The sequence below is a fragment of the Sturnira hondurensis genome, unplaced genomic scaffold (genome assembly GCF_014824575.4).
Source record: "Sturnira hondurensis isolate 20B ecotype Veracruz unplaced genomic scaffold, ASM1482457v3 Scaffold0005329, whole genome shotgun sequence".
Classification (NCBI taxonomy): domain Eukaryota; kingdom Metazoa; phylum Chordata; class Mammalia; order Chiroptera; family Phyllostomidae; genus Sturnira; species Sturnira hondurensis.
Window position 1 is genome coordinate 9,210,873 of NW_028077960.1, and position 20,473 is coordinate 9,231,345.

The window sequence follows — 20,473 nt, forward strand, 5'->3', positions numbered from 1 at the left end:
ATTTTCAAAGCAGTTAACTTTAGTAAGAGGCAGTGCATATTAAACGAAGCTCTGAACTCCTAGTGTTTCTGCCCAGGAGCCTTGGATTCTGTGATAACCGTATTTACATTTAAAAGGACAGAAATGGGGAAGAAACGAAGCCGCTTTCAAGTGCCGTGGCCTGTTCTGCCCTCTAGTAGAGCAGAACGGATCCTGTAAGACCTTGGGCGGCGGGGAGAAAGCAGTGTGTCCTGTAATCACCACGGAACGGAGGTGGTCGCTGGTCCTTCCGCGAGCAAACGCAAACATTGGCATCACAAACAATCTCGGGCGCCCGCCGCCGCGGAGCTCGCGGAGAGTCGGGGGAGGGCTTCGGCGGAACGGCCCAGGGGCCCGGGGCCGCTGCCCTCACCGAGCCTCCCGGCGCAGTCCACGCCGACGAGCGCCCGGCTGACCCGAGCGGGCAGAGCGAAGGAGGAGCGGCGCAGCGCGGAGGCAGGCGGCAGAGCCGCGCCGCCGGCTTTGACGTCGCCCGGCTGCGGCTCGCGGCTCGCGCTCTCCGCACGTAGCGCACAACGTGACCACACACAGCCTTCCCCACCGGCAGCCGGCAGCGCGTCCGCCCGCACTGGGCTTCACCCTCCTCCTCCTCGCCTCCGCTCCGCGCAACCCGCGCACACCCAGGGATTCCAGCCGCGTCCAGCCCGAGGAGCTCTGCCGCCCAGCCCGGCACCTCTGCAGCTGCTGGGGCCGGAGCGGAGGCCACGCAGCCGGGAGTCTTCCTCGGGCGGCCGCTCCCGCGCTCGCCTCTGGACGCCAGCACTACGTTAGCCCAGGCGGGGAACCCCGTCTGCGGCTTCCTTCCCTAAACTCCCGCGGGCCCCCAGCGCCCCCACCCCTCCACCTGGCGGGGGCGGCGCGGGAGCGAAGAGGACGCGCCGTGCCGGTGAGCACGCGTAGACTACTGTGCGGATCAAGGTCTCGGCTTCTGCCTTCCGCTACTGGCGGTGCCTGGACTCAGCTTTCCGTCCCGGAATTGGTGTGGCCGGCCCGAGGCCCCTCTTCGCTGGCGGGGCGCTGAAGGCTATTTTGGAGCGCGGTGGTGGTGGCAGTGGCGGCGGCGGCTGAGTCTGGTGCCCGGGAGAGCTCAAGACGCACTCTCCGCTCCCAGTCCGTTCCTCTCCTCCTCCTTCCTCTTCCTCTTCCTCCTCCCCCTCTCCCCTCCTTCCCACCCTAGTCCCCCTAGTCCCACTCCTCCTCTTCCTCCTCTTCCTTCTCTTCCCTGCTCGGCGATGCGAGCCTGTATCGTGTAACCGGATTGGCGTTGCAATGGCAACTGATGGAATGGGGGAAGGCAAGACAGCAGGGCTGGGGGCTCCGGACTGCGGGCGGGCGGGCCCCTGCCGCCGCTTGAAGCTCCTCCGGGGACCTTCGCGAGTTACTTTGTAAAGGCGAACCCAGGCGAGGAAGCCTCTGCTCGGTACCCCGAGTCAGAGGCCACTTCCTGCTCTTTGCTATCCGCGCCAGGCTCGCACCGCTCGGCACCCCCGGCCCCTTGCCCGCGCCCGCCCAGCGCGCTGCCGCCACCGCAGCTGCGGAGATCGAGCCCGCTCCCTGGGAGAACACTTCGCATCAAGGCTCCCCTTCCCTTCACGCTCTCCCTTCCCTTCACGACCCCGCTCCTCCGCATCGTCTGCGATTTTCCCAGCGCTCGGTGTGAGTGAGGCGTGCCTGTGAGTGTGTGTCAGGTTATTGTGCTGTGGGAGAGTGTGTGTGTCTGTGTGTGCGTGCATGAGTGTGGGGTGTGTGGGGCCCCTGCGCTCCACTCACGGCCGCCGCCGGGGAAGGACGGACGGACGGCGCTTCCCTGGGCAAGCGGTTCCTGGGCACCTCGGCGCGGCCCGGGCGCGAGTGGAGCGCACTCGCCTGGCCGCCGGCCTCCGGAAGGTCCCGCTGCTTCCCCCCTGGGCTGGATATGTTCATGTTCACGTGAAGATGGATTTAGTGTACGGTCTCGTTTGGCTGCTGACAGTCCTCCTGGAGGGAATCTCTGGCCAAGGAGTGTATGGTGAGTGGAATCGCGACGCTATCGTGACCTTGTGATTCTTAGGCAAGATAGGCTGGTGAGCGAAAATGCACGACTCGCGCCGTTCCGGGCCGCTCCAGGCGTGGCATTTTATTTACACTTCACGTTATTGGGATATAAGGAGGCACCGAGAGCGCTGCAGATTGGGCTGCAAGCCGCTGCCACAGCGCCCCGGCTCTCCCTCGGAGTTGGGTCTAGCCGGCAGCATCGCACTCCCGCGAACCAGTGGCTTTGCACTTGATTTATCCCTGCTGGGGGCCCGAGCTCTAGCAGTCTTTGATTTAATAACGATTTGGCTCCTCCTGTGCCGTCGTGTCTGTGCCGTGGCTTACCCCGACGGGAGGCTTCGAATGTGACCCCAGTGAGCTCCCCATCCCTTTCTTGGTTTCTTCTCCCCACATTTTCTGTGTGTGTGTGTGTGTGTGTGTGTGTGTGTTAATGTCTATACGACTTGATTTTCCAGGGCAGGAAGTGGGGTGACAGTTAAGTTGCATTCTGCACCAACCATTGCCATGAACACTTACTTGGGGAGGTGAAAATAGCAGGCAGGATTCTCCGTGCCAGACACAATTAAGGAACATGTTTTGTGTGAATGGATGAGCAAATGCATGAATGAACGGATGGTCCAGTCCACGAGTCTCGGCTCGGGGCAGGACACCAGCTCACTGCAACTGGAACCCAGTCTCAGTTCTCTGAAAAACCCATGTCTGGGCTGATAAGGACCGGGAGAAGGGCAGGCTTGTTAATTGGGAGTGTTTTTAAGTCCTTAAGAGCAAATCCAGGTTCCTTTACTTGTCAGCAGTTGGCACCCTTGGCTTTGGGGACAGAGAGATGCACTCATGCACAGCCCCAGGCACTGGTTGAAGTGCATCTTCTCCTGGGACAAGCAGGCGGTGCCACCAAGGAAAAATAACTTTTGTGATATCGAGATATGGTGAGGAGGTTGGGAGAGCAGCCTTTGAGGGGACAGCAGGCCAAAACTCGCCCCCAGCTCCCCCAGGGCTAATATCTAGAGAATGTGTGCTGGAAATCCAGCCCACTGCCTACTGTCTCTCTCGGGGATTTGGATTCCAGCACTGCAGTGCTAGGTCAATGGCTGCCCGATCCCCCTCCCCCCCCCCCCCCCCCGGGAAGGGCGTGTTGGTGGAAATATGGGACTTTTTCCTACAGACCCTAGCTAGACTTAACCACGGACTGTGGATGGGCTGGGCAGAAGGGAACCTTGAGTCCTCAAACCCTCTGAGATCGGGAGTGTGCAGTGGGTCGACGTTTGGGAAGAAAATGGGGGAGATCCGACTTTTACACTATCTTCACCGTGTGAAAGGAGGCCGGGGCTGAGAGGTGCTGGGAGTGACCTGGGAGCCTCTGCCCCTGCAGTATCCATCCCTGGCCTCCCTTGCACTCCCTCTGCCACTCCCCTTTTGTGTCGTTCTAGTTCCCTCCTTGTCTCCTACGAAGAAACATTCGCTTTCTACCACCTCTAAGCATCTTCATTTCTGCCCCCTTCCCACTTCCTCCTTCCCAATGGGGGAGAGCTTGCTGGAGGATGGTGATGATGATGGTGGTGGTGGTGATGGTGGACAGGGTGTGTGTGTGTGTGTGTGGTTGTATGTATGTGTGTGTATGAAAGAGATGCTGAGACTCCAGGCAGATCTTACTTTACTTCTAGGCTGGCAGTTGGAGGTGGGTCCTGGAGGAGAGCAGACATTCCTTTAGTGCTCTGTTACCTGCTGCCACACTCTGGTGTCTTGAGCAGCCCAGTGTGGCCACGATTCCCGGGATGGAGGAATGCTAGAGTCGAGCCTTCTCAGGGAGCTGTTCCCTGGTGTGGGAGAGTCTGAATTCCCTTTATCTCATGTCCAAGTCTTTCTTTCTCTCCCATGGGTTCCCATGATCCCAGCAAAAGGAGTTTTTACTTTTTAATACACTTGTGTGTATGCATGTGCGTGTGTAAGGAATAATGAGTAGTGAGAAAGATTGCCTGGAACTGTCTGGACTAGAAAGACATGGTTCCAGTTTTCTGTCAATCTTTGTAATTCAGATTATTTGTCCTGGCAAGTTTTACGTTGAGTAAGATGTAAGACTGGAGTAGCGGAAAAGGTGAGATCTAGGAATGGAGACAAGTAGAAAAGAGTTGCATTAGAATAATCCTGTGCCCATGTTGGTTAACAGTAAAGAAGGAGGCCGCTCTGCTGCTGAACTTTCATGGTGATGAAGGTGGTGGTCTTTTTAAAAAATTTCAATGTTAATGTTGCTTTTAGTCACTGAGCTAGCAATAGAATCACCTTTGTGTGAAAATTCATCAGCATTCCTGGTGGTTATGAATGCCAGCTCTTAGGTGGGTGGACTTGTATTTATATGTCAGTTTTCAACTCTGTCTTATATACCAGAGAAGTGAGGTTCTCAAAGTGGAGACCCCGAGTCTTCAGCATCAGCCTCACCTGGCAACTTGTTAGAAATGAAAAGCCTCTGTGTCCTGGGCTTTCTAAATGAGAAGTGCAGTGTGTGTGGCCCCGCAATCTGTGTTTGCTCCCCCAGGCCATAATTCTGATGTGTGCTGAAGTCTGAGAGCCACTAGTATATGTTTCAGAGTTCATTGCTTCGTCTTTGTAAATCATGACTTTTCTTAACCTCGAGTAGTTTTATTTTTATTTGTGGAAGGATTTATGGGGAAGAGAACAGTTTATTTTTATTTAGTTCTAAAACACTGGTCAGTTGTAAATGACATAGCTATAAGAGTTAGTATAATATTAGAAAGTGTGCTTTGACCAGTTTACATGAAGAGAATTAGAAATGATATGTATTTTTAAAAGCATGGCAATTAGGAGCAGAGACTTTAAAGGCCTAGATGGGAACTTTGCTAGTATTCAAGTCCATATCCAGTATCCCTTTCTTTGCCTGTACTTCCAGATGTAAAGCCATTCATACTACACAAAAGTACTGTTGTTTCTTAGTACTGTTTTCTCGTAGTGGGTTCAAGAGGAAATAAACATTGTGTTGTAAGTAACTCAGGCAAACACGTCATTGCAGCCTCGTGTTATATACATGATTTACACATATCTCACTGTAACCTTTCCTTTTTGAAATAGCTAGTCAGTCCCTTCAGTCTTCTACATCTTGGCTGGAAAACTGATCGTGAAATTCAGATTTTTTAAAGTTACTGAGAACATGTTTTAATGTACAGACTGTTGTATTGAGTTACTATAATCTTCTTCCCGTTGTGCTCAATCAGCTTGGCACCCATGTGCACTACTTAAGTGTAAGTTTCTGCTATGAACATAGGATCTTATTGTCATTTATTTTGGGATATTGCCTAGCAGACTCACTGCATAATTGCTGAGATTTGGGTATGCCTGGCAGCTGAGTAAGGGAGATTATTCTTTAATTTGTACCTGCCTGCCTACCCTCCATTAATAATTCTGATATTATTAAAATATTTAAAAAATGAAATTTTCTTATATATTCCTTATATGTTCCATGGCATTACTATGATAAAAAATTATTCAAAAAGACTCATAAAAAGGACTGCAAAAATTCTTTACAGCAGAGCAGCATCAAAAAACATGTGGATCTCCTTAGAGAACTGTCAACTATTCTGATGGAAAACATCTCTTTGGCGACATCTCTATTGGCATAGTTTTAAAAATCAATTTTCGTAAGTTATTCAGCTTTAAAATGTTATTTGTATTCATTTTTTTCCTCAGAATACTCTTGGGATTTTAAAATTTTGTTTTCATTTTATTTTCACTCAATTAAACACTACTGGAAAGCAGACATCGTCTGGTATTCATTTGAAGCGTTGTTAGTTTCCTTGCAGCCCCATCGCATCGACTTAAGGGTAACTGATTGAATGGAGCATGAAGGATCATAGTGCAAATTCCAGAGAATGTGTCTGCTCATGGCTATACCTCGAGCTGAGTGATCCAAAGCATTTTCCTAATTTGGGGGGGTTTTCTTTGTCAGTCATTCTGTGGTAGTAAGCTGTTTAACTGTTTTCTAAAGAGGCTGTGGATCATGACAATACTGAGAATTGTATCTCCTATACACGTCTCAGTGGCCTTGCTGAAAGAGAAAAATTTGCTTCACTGCCACTCACCGTATTTTTTACATCTGGCCCATCATGACATTAATTTCCAACGAGACTCATAAAAGATTCAAATGGTATTAACACAGGACAAATCCCCATTGCAAAGGAAAAACAAAATAAACTTCATGTCTGAATAGTTTTTAATAGGAACCAAATCAACCAATGATGTGGTGTCTTAAAATAGTTAATACACTGTCTCTAAATAGCTTCCAANGTTTCTTTGTCAGTCATTCTGTGGTAGTAAGCTGTTTAACTGTTTTCTAAAGAGGCTGTGGCTCATGACAATACTGAGAATCATATCTGCTATACACGTCTCAGTGGCCTTGCTGAAAGAGAAAAATTTGCTTCACTGCCACTCACTGTATTTTTTACATCTGGCCCATCATGACATTAATTTCCAACGAGACTCATAAAAGATTCAAATGGTATTAACACAGGAAAAATCCCCATTGCAAAGGAAAAACAAAATAAACTTCATGTCTGAATAGTTTTTAATAGGAACCAAATCAACCAATGATGTGGTGTCTTAAAATAGTTAATACACTGTCTCTAAATAGCTTCCAAGATGTGCTAGAAGCACCAAATAGAATAAGTTTATGAAACATATGTGTATGATGAATTAGCAAGCTCTATGCACTCAGTTCAAGTTATATCAATTAATCGCATACGATTGACACCCAGGCAGAAGCTGGTTAGAAAAGGCTCAGAGGAATTGGGAATCCGGAGATGAAGACAGACAGGAGGGATCTGGAAGATACTTCCAACTCTCAGTGGGTTGAATCTGGATAGACAGCTTGACCCAAAAGGACGAGGATGCTTTGAAAGGTCAGTTGACCATTGCACTCAGTTTCAAGATGTTTCCATCCTCACAGCAAAGATATCCTAAATGCACTGAGTGACGATCTTTGCCCAATTTGAGTTTGCAGAGACCCTGTAGTCAGATAATGCTTTGGACTGATCATGTGTTTAGGGTGTCAGCTGGTGGAAGGAGAGGAGAAGATGACTTGAAAACTGCTGCTGAAAAACTCAGTTTGAAACTTTATCAAATACCATCAGTTCTACCTATGTCTCTTCACACTTGGTACCCAACTGTTCCTGTGGGTGCATGCGCACACTCTTACATCATCACCACCTTGGCCACAATCGCAAGGAAAAGTGGGCAGTCCTTTGTACCTTGGGATTCTTTTTGTCTGTTCAAAGTTGTTCTTGCTGGTCATGTGACGGAGAATTCTCAGGCCACATGGGAAGATAACTTTAGACAGTATTACTGCTCATGTCCTGTATGTCCTTGGGGAACCCTCTAAATGGGTTATTGGGTGTTTTTGATTGAGCAGATTGAATGCTAGGTCTAAGGAATCACTTCTAAAGAATAAGTCAGAGTACCAGCGTTCAGATAGTAAGCAATTCGGTGGAATGATGTCTCAAAAGAAGTCCAAGAAAGCCTTTTCATGATCTTCATTTCTTGGCTTAATTTTTATGCCGCTGGTTATGACTCTTAACTGATATTGTAACATTATTTTAGTTTTTGTTTCATAAGGTGACTCACCTTAAGCCTCTTGGGGAAGCAGGGTCTGAGCAAACTTTTCTGAAAAAAATGCGATCTGTGTTAATTTAAATTTAGTATTTTAATGCGATTGGTTTAGGGCTCATGGGGGTGTGGCTAAGCATGAACGTTATGGGGTCATTTTGTGTGTTATCAAGACATTGTTAGGAACTGTGTGGTCTTGGGTTGCTTTCCAGGTATAGAGGTGATTCATCAATAACATTCTCTGGCTTGGTCCTCATGCTGGGGAATAGTCTTCAAAGAGCTGGGCTGAGAAGGCTTGTGACCCTAGGCCAGATACACCTCCTCATCCGGGAGCTGAGCTTTAGGGCCCCTGCTGTTTGGCAGCTGCAGTAAATGAAGGGAATGTGCTGTCAGGTCTGCGTTAAAGTGAGAAAGATCTTACTCCTCTTTTTGGCTACTTTAGAAGGACAAGCAAAGTATTTAATGCACTTCTAGTATGACTAAGTGAACATTTTTAGCTTCGTTGTAATTGCTATTGATGGAAAAGTCCCACAATATGAAGTTTTATTTCTTTGCTTCAATGACTGTCATCGTCAATCTATTACTTCGAGTAGACTGAATAAATGATTGCATTCATAGAAAACTGTATCCTATTTTTATTTGCAAATCCAATTAATAAACTTTTGGCCTTTTAAAAGTCATAAAGTTGTGAGAAGAGAATTTAAAATGTCATTAAATCATCCCAGTAATTTCAGACACAAGGCTTTGTGGTAAGCCAGTCAGATGGTGGTCCTATGCTATTTGTGAAATTACTTCACAGAAAGAAATTTCAGGACTCTGTTCCCCAGAATCCAGGCACTTTCATTGGATGGATTTTTTTTTGTCAACTTACTAAATTCCCTCATGCTCCATTATTGGGGGATGCACTGTTACTTTCCATTTTATACTAGTATAGTTTGATTTTCTTTTTTTTTCTTCTCTAATAATGGAATTTTATTTTTTAATGGTTGTTCAAGTACAGTTTTCTGCCCTTTACCCCCCATCCCAGCCCACCTACCCAGTGTTCCCCACCTCCCTCCCATATCCATCCGCCTTGTTATTGTCCATGTGTCCTTTATACTTGTTCCTTCAAACCCTTCCCCTTTTCCCCTGAAATTCCCTCCCCTCTCCCCTCTGGTCACTGTCAGCCTGTTCTTCATTTCAGTGTCTTTGGTTATATTTTGCTTGTTTGTTTTGTTGATTAGATTCCTGTTAAAGGTGAGAACATATGGTATTTGTCTATCACCACCTGGCTTATACTTCTCCAAGGAAGACATACAGAGGGTCCAGAGACACATGAAAAGATGCTCAATATCACTAACTATCAGAAAGATGCAAGTTAAAAGCACAGTGAGATACCACTTCACACTGGTCAGAATGGCCATCATAAACAAAGCAACAAATAAGTGTTGGAGAGGATGTGGAGAAAAGGGGACCATAGTGTACTGTTGGTGGGATTGCAGACTGGTACAACCACTATGGAAAACAGTATGGAGTTTTCTCAGAAAACTAAAAATGAATCTGCCTTTTGATTTGCTTTCTTAACTATACTACCTTCTACTGATCCCAGTTAAGCTCTCTGGTTTCTTCGTACTCTTCTAATATACTATGACACTTCTAATCTTGGTTTTTAAAACACTGTGTTTTATTCCCTGTTGATATCATTGGATAAATTCAGTAAGAAAGATGATTTCCAGTTCATAATCCAAATCATACATTTCCCAGGAGTTTACAATCATGGAAGGTGATTTCAAATACTAGGAATATACATTTTTGCTATTATACATTTTCTATAAATTTATTAGTTGGAGACATTTTGGTAGGAGGAAAGGTATTAGGCATTATGATGTAACTTACTCTTTTTGTTTTTTCGTGTGCTACCTCCACAACTTTGCATGAAATAGGAGCCATCGGTTTCTTGCTCTTCGCAGTCAGCACTGTGCTAAGAACTGTTTTGTGGTTGACAGATGGGGTCAAGTATGTGACATGTCCCCATATCTGCAAGCAGCATATTTCATGTCTTTGTTACAGTGAGAATGTGAGAGATGAAAGTAATCGAGCGATTTTGTGGAAAGGAAACCACGGCTATCTGGAAGAGGAAGGAGGGGTTTACAGCTGGGCCCCCCAGAGTCCTGAAGGACAGCGCAAAAGGCAGCCGCAGCCTCATAGAGGCGAGTTAGAAATAAGATGCTTGTGGGAAAAGGTTGCCAGAGAAATGTATCTTCCCTTTAAGTAATGGCAAAACTGCAAAATAATTTTTTTCTGAGATAATTAGAACTTTTCTCATGTGCATCACACCGAGGAAGAAAAAAAATGCTGTTTGCTGAAAGACATCTTCAGGGAGATTTTTCTGGTCTCCTGAAAAGGGCAGATGAGGGTATACACAGTCCCTGTGAGCCAGGTAGTCCCTCCTGCTCAGTAATTGTGCGGCTCAGGTGCCCTAGGTGAGAGACCGCAGATGCAGCACTGGGCCTTTCTCTCTGGTACATCTGAGCCGAGCTGTAAGTGGGGTCCCTGCTTCACCTCCGGTAGACTTCCTACTGGAGAAGAGGAGGCTGAAAAGGATAGAAAAATCTGTAAAAGATACGCTACTTTTCAGACAGCTGACCAGTGGGAATGCCACACAGATTCTGGGCAGAGTTAGGTTACATTTTGGCCACTTTAGTCAACATATGAACGTGTAACTGCTGTGGATAACACACGTAGTAGCTATGTAGTGAGGCTGTGAACTCAGAGTTTTACAAGTGGAGGAAATAAAGCCAAACAAAAATAAGGCTCTGAAAAATAGACAAATGTGTGTGCCTACACAAAAGACAGCAGTTGTAGTTTGTGTCATGGTTGGAGGAAACTTGCAAAAGCTGGTGCGTCATGGGTTGAGCCTTGAGAGCGAGTTGGCATAATGTAAGTACAGGAGGAGGAGGGGCATTGCTACCGAGGGGATCCCAGCGCAGGGATGAGTGGTGGCACAGAGAGAAAAATTACTCTGGAATTCGTGTTTAGCAGTCTTAGCAGTTTCTCCAGGGTTTACCCTGACTAGAAAGACGGACGTGTATCTGTCCTTTAACCTCTGCCACCTCCCCCAAAAGTCTGTAAGTCTGAAAAGTACATTTCACTGGGGGAAGCTCTGGAACTTGCCCAGGTATTTATGTCCGCAAAAAATCCTGGCTTGTGTGTTTTTGGTTTTAAGCCAGCTGACCTGGGCAGCAGAAGGAAGGTAGACTGCTGCCCGTGAGGTTCCTGCGGGATGCCGAGCAGTCCCCAGCTCTTGGCAAATTGGGAAGCTTTGAACCTGCGGAGCAGCTGCTTTTGGGTTTCAAGTCAAATAGTTTCAAAGGCTTTTTTGAAAAAAAAAAAAGAAAGAAGAGAGCTTCTTTATCAACTGCAGTGAAAGAGTAACAAAAACTGACTACACTGGGCAATAAGGCAAGTTTCAATATAGTTCAAGAAATGGAGCATGTTCTCTGACCACAGTGCTTATAAACTAGAACTGAATATTTCATTTTATTTTTTAATTTCTTATTTTTATTCTACTGCAGTTGTCTCAGTTCCCTGCCCTTTGCCCTCCTGCCCCCAGCCCACCTCCTGCTTCCACAGTCAGTCCCCACCCTGTTGTCCATGTCCAGGGGTCACTCATACGTGTTCTTTGACTAGTCATTTCCCTTCCATCCACCGTTATCCTCCTTCCCCCTCCCCTCCGGTCCCTTTCAGTCTGTTCCATGTTTCCATGCCTCTCTGGTTCTGTTTTGCTTGTTAGTTTAGTTTTGTTCATTAGGTTCCTCTGATAGGTGAGATCATACGCAGTGCTATTTTCAATAGCCAGGTGCTGGAAATAGCTTAAATGCCCATCAATAGATGAGTGGACTAAAAAAATGTGGTACATTTACATAATGAAATAACACTCAGCCATAGAAAAGAGGGAACTCCTACCTTTCATGACAGCATGGATGGAACTGGAGAATATTATGCTAAGTGAAATAAGCTTGTTGGTGAAAGTCAAAGCCTTATCAAAGTGCCTACTGTTTAGAAGCAGTGGGCTGTGGGTCTAGAATGATTTAAAACATCATGCTGTCCTCTACAAATGTATAAACAGTGAGATTAACGCATTGCCTTTATGAAAAGAGAGGTATGTATTTTCACTATTGTTTCTTACTCTTGTGCAAAGCGGAAGAATGTGGTTGGAAACTGTCAGGCACCTTGGGCTTTCCTCCTGTTCTGCTGCTGCTGTGCTGTACTGTGTGACCACAGGCAACACTTCTCCCTCTTTCTCTCAATGTCCACATCTAATAAACTCTCAGGAAAGTGGCCTCTTTCTTACGTAGAGGAAATGTCATTGAAATCAAGAAGAACAGATAGACCTGATGTAGAGGGGAAGTTCAGTGAGAATTTCCTCTCTCTTCCTAAAAGTGCTGCAGCGTTTTTTAGTGCGTGTTAACGTTGCTGATGCTCTAGCAACTGGACCTCACAGTGGGGTCATCACCGGGTCTTAGTGCAAAGTAATGGGCTGGGAAGTGAAAGAGAGGGAATCATTTTGTTTTTCTGGAAAACATATACCAGCGTGTCCGTCTAGCAGCAAATAACTCCAGTGGTGCATTTTTAAATAGCATATGTAATATTAATATGTACATGAAAATGCTATGTGATACTGAATCCTGTATGCACAAGTAGTGGTTACTGTTCCTCAGGCCAGCCTCCTCTCAATCCACATGACCCTGGAGTTTCTCCATTTGCTCCTTAATGGTGGCCGTGGTGGTGGGGGCCAGGAATCCTCCCCATTTAAGAGCTCCAAAGAATATTGGTGTAACCTGAACTGTATAATCATTATTGTGCTTACAAGTGTGTATTTGAATATATGTATACATCTTGTTTTTGTTTCAAGAAGCAAGAATGGCCTCAAAACCCTGTTATTTTTGAGACCAAGTGAAAAATAGAACCATATAATATAACCCATCCAAATAGAGTAAATTAAAATTATATTCGTAAGCTCCATGGTACCATATTGACTTTGCTAAGCAAGTCTCCTTAAGCGCGTACACACAGCATCCTGGGGGAGGCGTCAGCTGTCGTGCGGTTTTGATGTCACCCATGTTACTTCAGTCTCTCAGAATTGGTGAAGTTATTATCCAGATTCTGAGTTTAAAAAATAAATTATTCGGGTTCTGAGTGAAAGTTTTCCATGGCTTATTCTATTATTGTAATTCTTCCCATCTTCTTTCGTTCACTGGCATTTTTCATTTGGTCCATGTTTTCATGCTGGACCACCTGTACCCTTTCCTTGTACAGAGCTGTTATATTCTGAAGTTTTTTGTCTTAGTCCAAAATGAATCAAAGTTCAGTATTTGGCTGATTTTGTCCTTACTTTGTCATACATAGGCTTACCTGAGTATAATTGCCTAAGGAGGCACAATGCTCTTCCATTATGACCATTTCCTGTAGTAATATAAGTTACGTAGTGACATCATCACTGTGAAGACTGAAGTTGAGAAGGTTCCCATCTTCCCCCCACCCAGCTTTGTGTTTGATTTATATTCTGTACATACCATTGTGGTCAGAGAAGATGCTTGATATGATTTCGATCTTTTAAAATTTATTGAGACTCATTTTGCATCCTAACGTGGTCTGTCCTAGAAAATATTCCATGTGCACGTAAAAGGAATGTATATTCTGCTGCTTTCAAGTGAAATACTCTGAACGTATCAATTAGATCCCGTCTAATGTATATTTAAGGACACTGTTTTCTTGTTGATTGTCAGGAAGATATATCTGTTGATATATCTTGTTGATTGTCAGGAAGATATGTCTGAAAGTCCCCTAACTGTGACTGCATTACTGTTAACCTCCCCCTTTAGGTTTGCCAAGATGTGGTTTACATATTTAGGTGCCCCCAACATTTTTCTGTTCTTTTGGTTATTACTGCAGAAGACAATAATAACTCCCCGTGGGCTGACCCTGAAGTAATCCACCTTTTTACTTGGAGGTTCCTTATTCTCTGATTGTTTTTTGTATTTCCCTACCAAACATCCCTCCAACTGCAGCTGCTGGGGTTGAAAGTGAACTTCCTTCTCACTGTAGTTCATGGTTTTACTATTGACCTCTGTTATGTGATCCAGTAATATTTGAAAAACCTTTTATGTATTTTTTAAAGATTTTGATTATTTAGAGAGAGGGGAAAGGCGAGTGTGAGAGAGGGAGAGAAACATCAATGTCTCTCTCTATGTGTGGTTGCCTCTCGCATACCCCCTACTGGGGACCTACAGGTATGTGCCCTGACTGGGAATGGAACCCTCGACCCTTTGGTTCGTAGGCTGGCAGTCAATCCACTGAGCCATTCTGGCCAGGTCTCAAAAACCATCTAAATTGTTTATCTTTTATTACCATTGATAATTTGCTTATTAATCTCTTAACTCTTTAAGCTTATACAAAAACCGGTTTCAGAGAAGAGATATATACACACACATATACATCTATAATATATACATGTGTAATATATACATACATATACACATATATGCATAGCATGTTTATTTGCACACATAGTATATGTGTATATTTGATTATCCATATTACCTATTTATATATACTTGTGCCTATATATGAACCGTGTAAGTGTGTGTATGTGTATGTTTGTGCACATATATCCACAGAGTGGGTCTCACCGGTACTTGCTGAACTTTAGGGTACGATTAAGGAGGGATGTCCCCCTCCCCTTGCAAAGTGAACTAAGTGCTGACAGCAGGGTGTGCGATCTCTCACCTAACATTCATTTGGTTTTTTAATATCTTTTCTAATACCTTCATGTTTATATTGTTCACCAGTTCACGGTACCTGTAGGAACTCACCTTATTTCTCTCTTCTACTTTTTTTTTCAGTTGACAGATGAGAAGTTTTTCTTTGCTGCATGATAGCTGTACATGGGCGGTTTGTTTTAGCTCCACCCCAGTGGCAAGTTTTTCTTTGCTGCATGATAGCTGTACATGGGCGGTTTGTTTTAGCTCCACCCCAGTGGCGATGAGCACACTGCAAGGCCAGCATCACTGGGGCGCTCCGGGGACCTTTCCTCCTTTTTAAAAGTGAGGTTTTGGAGCATCAAAAATACCAGTACTGATGTGTGGATAATAAAGTACATCCACACATCAAATTTAAGTAACTCGATCCTCTGCCTGTTTTTTATTACTGAAAATAATGTAGGGTATAGTAATTTTTCATGAAATAACTGCCCATTTATGAAGCGCTTACTCTAGGTCACACCTTGTATTAGGAGTTTTAGATACATTATGCCAGAGTGTAATCTTTGAATGAGGTAGCTGAGAAATCTGAAACTCATAAAGTTTAAATAACTACCATATAATTCCTGGTGGCTGAATGTGATGTGTGTATAAAAATTAATACTTGTATATATTCTTATATATATTATTAATTACATGCATATGTGTGTGTTTGTACTTCATCTGATTAAAACTGATTAAAACATGCAAGTTAGCTACCTTGTTTTGTGCCGTACCTCAAACAGTGTATATTTGGAATTCACATTGGGTGATATATATTAGCTTTGGCCAGAGAAATATGTTTAGGTAACTAAAGTCAGCACTTTCTATCACACAATTTTCTTTCTTGGAAAAGAAAGGTATGATGTGTAATTTGTTCTTTTTCATTGAAATGCTCCTATTGAGGGCTCTCTCTGGTATACTTTATTTTTGGACTGGTAGGATATTTTAAGCTTATTCGTAATTAGTGACCTGTGCAAGTGAAGACATGGTTCTTCTAGATATTCTGCACAAGTATTACATTCCTCTACATAAAATAGCGGGCTGTAAAAAATAACCACTGTCAAGTGTACTACTTTATTTTCCCCCAGGCTGATTAACAATCCCAAGGCTTGGTAAGATTGATGGTGAAATGTCATATTTGGCCTGATTTTTGCCTTTCCTTCCCTCTGGGTGTTGCTTGGGCATTTCTTGCACAGAGTTAATTGAGGCGACTGTTTCATTGGGTTTCTTTTCTGGAAAATCTTGTTGTGCTCAAGAGGACAGTTGATTGCAAGCTCTGCTCTTCGCTGCCAGTGAGTTCCTCAAAGCTCAAAGCTTACAAATTGGTGCTAAGTTTAGTGATTTGTTTTAAGCTTTTAGCTACAGCATTCGCTGCTATAAAAATCATTTTTCCTATGCTTTTTGAATGCAGTTATTGTGTTATATAGTATAACCCTTTACCATTCTGGCTATTGTGTGATTGATACAGAAACTGCTTCGATAGGAAACCATTTCACGAGAGAACAGGAAAGGTATTATGTTCAGCTGTGATGCCCTGCATTTCTAAGCAGCTGATGTTTTCTCTGACTGATAACCACCCCCCAAATTTTCCGAGGCAATCAAGCCTTTTGAAACTTAACTCTTAATTCTGCCTGGCTGCAAGAGCAGTGCCCTGAAATTCATTAGAGGGCCACATTTCAAAAACGGGATTGCACTAATTAAATAGTCTAACTGTGTTGTTAAAGCTGTCTTTTAAAGTCAGAGTTTTTATTTTGAGACCATGGAGAGAAACATGGGTTTTGTGAATTTTTCTCTAAACAGAGACTTCTTCGTACCTGAGCCACATACTTGAAACTAGTGGGATATGACTTTTTTGCGCGCTGAAAATTCTGGTAATGTTGTCAGGTGGAGTGGGTAATCATGTGTTTTGTAATCTAAGAATCTCAAATTAAACTACAAGTCTCTGTAAAGGAGTAAAAGATGAGTCGAATCAATGTTCCAAAGTGTTTAATTAGATTTTATGTTTTCCTACTTCACACACTGAGTGCTATATTTGGGAGTACTCACGGAATACGGTACACCCTGTTTTTGTTTTTCTCCACTTCCAATTTTTGTATTTTATGATACCTTAGATACATACTCTAATTTTGGAAGGTAGATAATGTCTTAATAATTGAGGAATAATATTATATAGATAAGGTTTTAAGTTCCTCTATATTTTATTGTTTATCATTTAATTGAATATTGTTTAATATTAACAACAATAACTCAGTGGAATATCTAAAAATGGTGTGATAGGTATCCTTAAACAAATAAAGGATGAAATATCTTATGAACCTGAAGATAATCATTTAAATATCTTTAACTGTTACAAAAAGTTAAAGTTTATATACTTTTAAAAATTATTCTAAGATAACTTTAAGGATATTTCTCAGTGGCTTAAATATTGACTACTTCTCATTTATTGTACATAGCTGTCATCCTCCTAACAATTATTATAACATCACAAATATTTTCTTATTAATTATAAAAGACTCCATTTCTACAAGTGGGAACAAGGGTATCCAGCCTTTTGGCATCTCTGGGTCACACTGGAAGAAGAGGAGTTGCCTTGGGTCACACATTAAATGCATTGTGACATATAATCATTAAAAAATCTCATAATATTTAAATAAATTTACAATTTTGTGTTGGGCGACATTCATAGCCACCCCGAGCCACATGCGGCCCATGGGCCGAAGGTTGGACATCCCTGTGTAAACCGAGTAGGTAAACACCAATAAAGCGAGCTTCCAACATACTCTTCTGCTGTGCTTTGTGGAATTGGATTTGGAGTTGCTTGGAGAGGAGCAGGTGAGTTAGCTTGGTTGTAGTACTGGGCTAAAGATACTCGGAATCAGCTGGAATAGATTTATTGTTATCACAAGGGGATACTTGGGTCAGGTCATTGGAATCAGTGGGCTGATGAAGCAGGATGAGTTTTCTGTGCGCCAGAGGCTGGCTTCAGGAGACCGAGACTGAGAGGAAGATTTACATGCAGGTAGTTTATTAGGGGGTACTCCTGGGAATAATGCCTGGGTGGGAGGGGGAGCTTGGGTGGAGCTGAGGGAGCAGCGTGACAGTGTTCCAGAGGGGACACAGTGTTCCTGAGGGGATGGGGCACTGTGAAGCTGGGGTGGACCTGCAGAGATGTTCGGGGAGAGGTCTGGCTAGCCCTACTTTCTAGAAGGACCGAAGATAATGAAGCTGTATTTACACCCTGCCTTTCCCTCCCCCAGACAACCAGCTGTCTTGGTGAAGTTTTAAAATCCCTCATTGTCAAGTACTGTATTTCTACATTTGTCCAGCCATATATTTGTTTTTTTCAAGGGGGTTGCTGTGGACTAAATTGTGTCCTCCAAATTCACGTGGTGATGTCCTGACCCCAATGTGACTGTATTTGGAGATAAGGCCTTTAAGGAGGTACTTAAAGTTAAATGAGGCCATAAGGGTGCGACTCTAGTCCTTTAGGGCTGATGTTCTTATAAGAAGGGACCTCAAGAAAGCACACACAAAGGTGAGAGCACCTGAAGAAGGTGGCCATTGCAGGCCAAGGAGAGAGGTCTCTGGAGAAACCAACTGTGCCAGCACCTTGATCTTGGACTTCCAGCGTCTGGAACTGTGAGAAAGTAAATTATTGTTCTGTAACCTCCCCAGTCTGTGGTACTTTGTTATAGCAGCTCTTGCCAAGTAGTACAGGGGTCTAAAAGAGAACATGAGTACAACAGCACAGATCTGCCCCCCTTACTAGGAGGAGAACACAGCCTGTCCTTGATCGCCTTTTCTAGTACGTGCTCCAGCATTTCTGGCAGTTCTCCTTCACCTGGTACGGGGTGTCGCAGGCAAGCCGAGTTTGCAAGGTGGCCCTAGCAGTGCTGTTGCCCCATCTCCTGGGGGCCTCACCAAGGGTGATGACAAACCCTTAATCATGAAGGATGCACCCATGTAAAAGAGCACTCCCTTATCCAACTTTATATCCTTGGCCATCTTAACCCAGCACCCTGGGAATCCATTCCCCAGTCTACTCTTCCAACTCCTGCTTGCTGGCTACATCCACTTCCTCCAGAGAGTAATGTCTTCTTTCTTGGTAGTTTTAACACCTCCATGGCTGGGTCATGTTGCAACTTAACCTGGTAATTGGAGTGGCTACTAGTAAAGGAGTTAGGAGTAGATTTTAAGAAAAGAACATGGTGTCTTGCCAGGCAGGGGTCTTTGCATCAGTGAATCTCACTCACCTAACTTTCTGTCCCATTTCCTACAGGCTCAGTCCTAAAGTTACTTTACTGGCCCTGGTGGCAATGCTGGCTAGGTCCTATGGGCCATCGTCCCTTTCCTCTCTCGTCAGGCACAGCACCTCCCCAGCTGGTCGTGACAGGTCCATAGTTATTGGGCTCTTGGGAGGAGACATGGTGGCAAATCCTGAGCGAGCCTTCTGTCCTCTTTCAGAGAATCGTCACGGAGTTGTGTGTCACTTCTGTAGACACACAGAGTCCAGGGGATCCTGGTGACCAGTGTTGAGTGACCAGATACTCCTTTTCCACATTCTCAGGGCTCCACATTTTCCAGTGGGGCCCCTTACTTTGATGCAGCAGACTTTTCAGATGAATCCAACTATGTCCAGAACTTTTAACTTTATAATGAAGTTCTGGAACTGATTCTCAGGATTGTTTAACCTCTGTTTTCCAGGAGATGAGATTGTTTTAATTTACCAGGACAGACTCTCTGGCTTTCACATTTCACCCTAAATTGATGACTGTGTTAGTTTTTTATTGCTGTTGTAACAAATCACCACAAACAGTGGTTTAAAGCAATAAAAATTCTCTTACTGATCTGTAGGTCAGAAGCTTGATGTGAGTCTCACTAGGCTGCAATTAAGGGGTCAGCAGGGCTGTGTTAATTTCTGCAGGCTGGATCCGAGGGAGACTCCTAGCTTCTACAGGCTGCCCATGTGTATTGGTGCATGGCCCATTCTCCATCTGGAAAGCTAGCAAGAGTGCCTTTCTCTGTGCTTTTCTTCCGCAGTCCCACATCTCCTGCCTCTTGTCCCCTGCTGCCCCCTTCCACTTTCAAGGACTTTGTGATCATCGTGGACCCACCCCGATAATGCAGGATAGTCTCTCTTTTAAGGTCAGCTGATTAGCAACCTTAATTACATCTGCAACCTTCATTCCTCTTTGCCATGCAACCTAATATATTCACAGTTTCCGGGGGACTAGAATGTGGGCCTCCCTGGAGGGAGGGCGGTACTCTACAACCGCAGAAATAGATTGATGTCAGCCTTTCATTGTCTTCCTCAAATGCATGGGTGGTCTCTGGCAATTACCGTCTAACTCCATACTGCTTGTAATTAGTACTGAACCTGAGCTCTCAGACACCTGAGACCTTGCTCACACCATCCTCTGGTATATCATTCCACTTCGTGTAGGGAGGACAGACAAAATAATATGAAGCTCAAGCAGTATTGGTCCTAGATCTCAGTAAATCTAAGCGAAGAAATGTTGCCTCCCGCGTACCCCTTTGATAAATGAAGTCTGTTATCCTCGGAAATTTGTTGCCACCCTTTTGTGTGGATTTCTTTTACTACTTACATTCTACAGAAAATTTGGTTTGAATTTTTTATTCTGAAAGACCTTAACTGTGACAGTTTTGATTTCCTAAAGGTGAGGTTTTAATTTTTTTGTCCATCTAAAATTCCTGCTGGATATTGAAGATCTGCCCGGATGTCACTCATGCCTGACAGGGGCTCCATAAATCGATTCAGGGGAGACAGTGTGAGATGATTTGTCAGACAGCGCCTTCTTCAGGCTAAAGGGGCCTCCGATGTCCAATTACTTCATGGGATACGGTGAGAATTTTGGCCACATGTTCGGACTCTTTAGAGATTTGGAGATCCTGATTTCTGAGTCTGAGTTATCCTTTCTATTCACTTTTACTTTCTTGGAAAAAAGAAAAGGTGTTATTTTTCCACTATTAGTGATCCTTTACTGAAGAAA

At 44.3% G+C, this 20,473-nt stretch overlaps 1 protein-coding gene across 1 annotated transcript in view; it reads left to right on the forward strand.

The window, feature by feature from the left end:
* Positions 1 to 1,193: 1,193 nt before the first annotated feature.
* Positions 1,194 to 20,473, forward strand: part of MDGA2 (MAM domain containing glycosylphosphatidylinositol anchor 2) — an 847,781-nt gene continuing 828,501 nt past the window's right edge. The window contains exon 1 of the mRNA XM_037047200.1: positions 1,194 to 2,047. Within this exon, the coding sequence (XP_036903095.1) occupies positions 1,771 to 2,047 (277 nt within the window). The 5' untranslated portion in view covers positions 1,194 to 1,770. The remainder of the gene's footprint in view (positions 2,048 to 20,473) is intronic.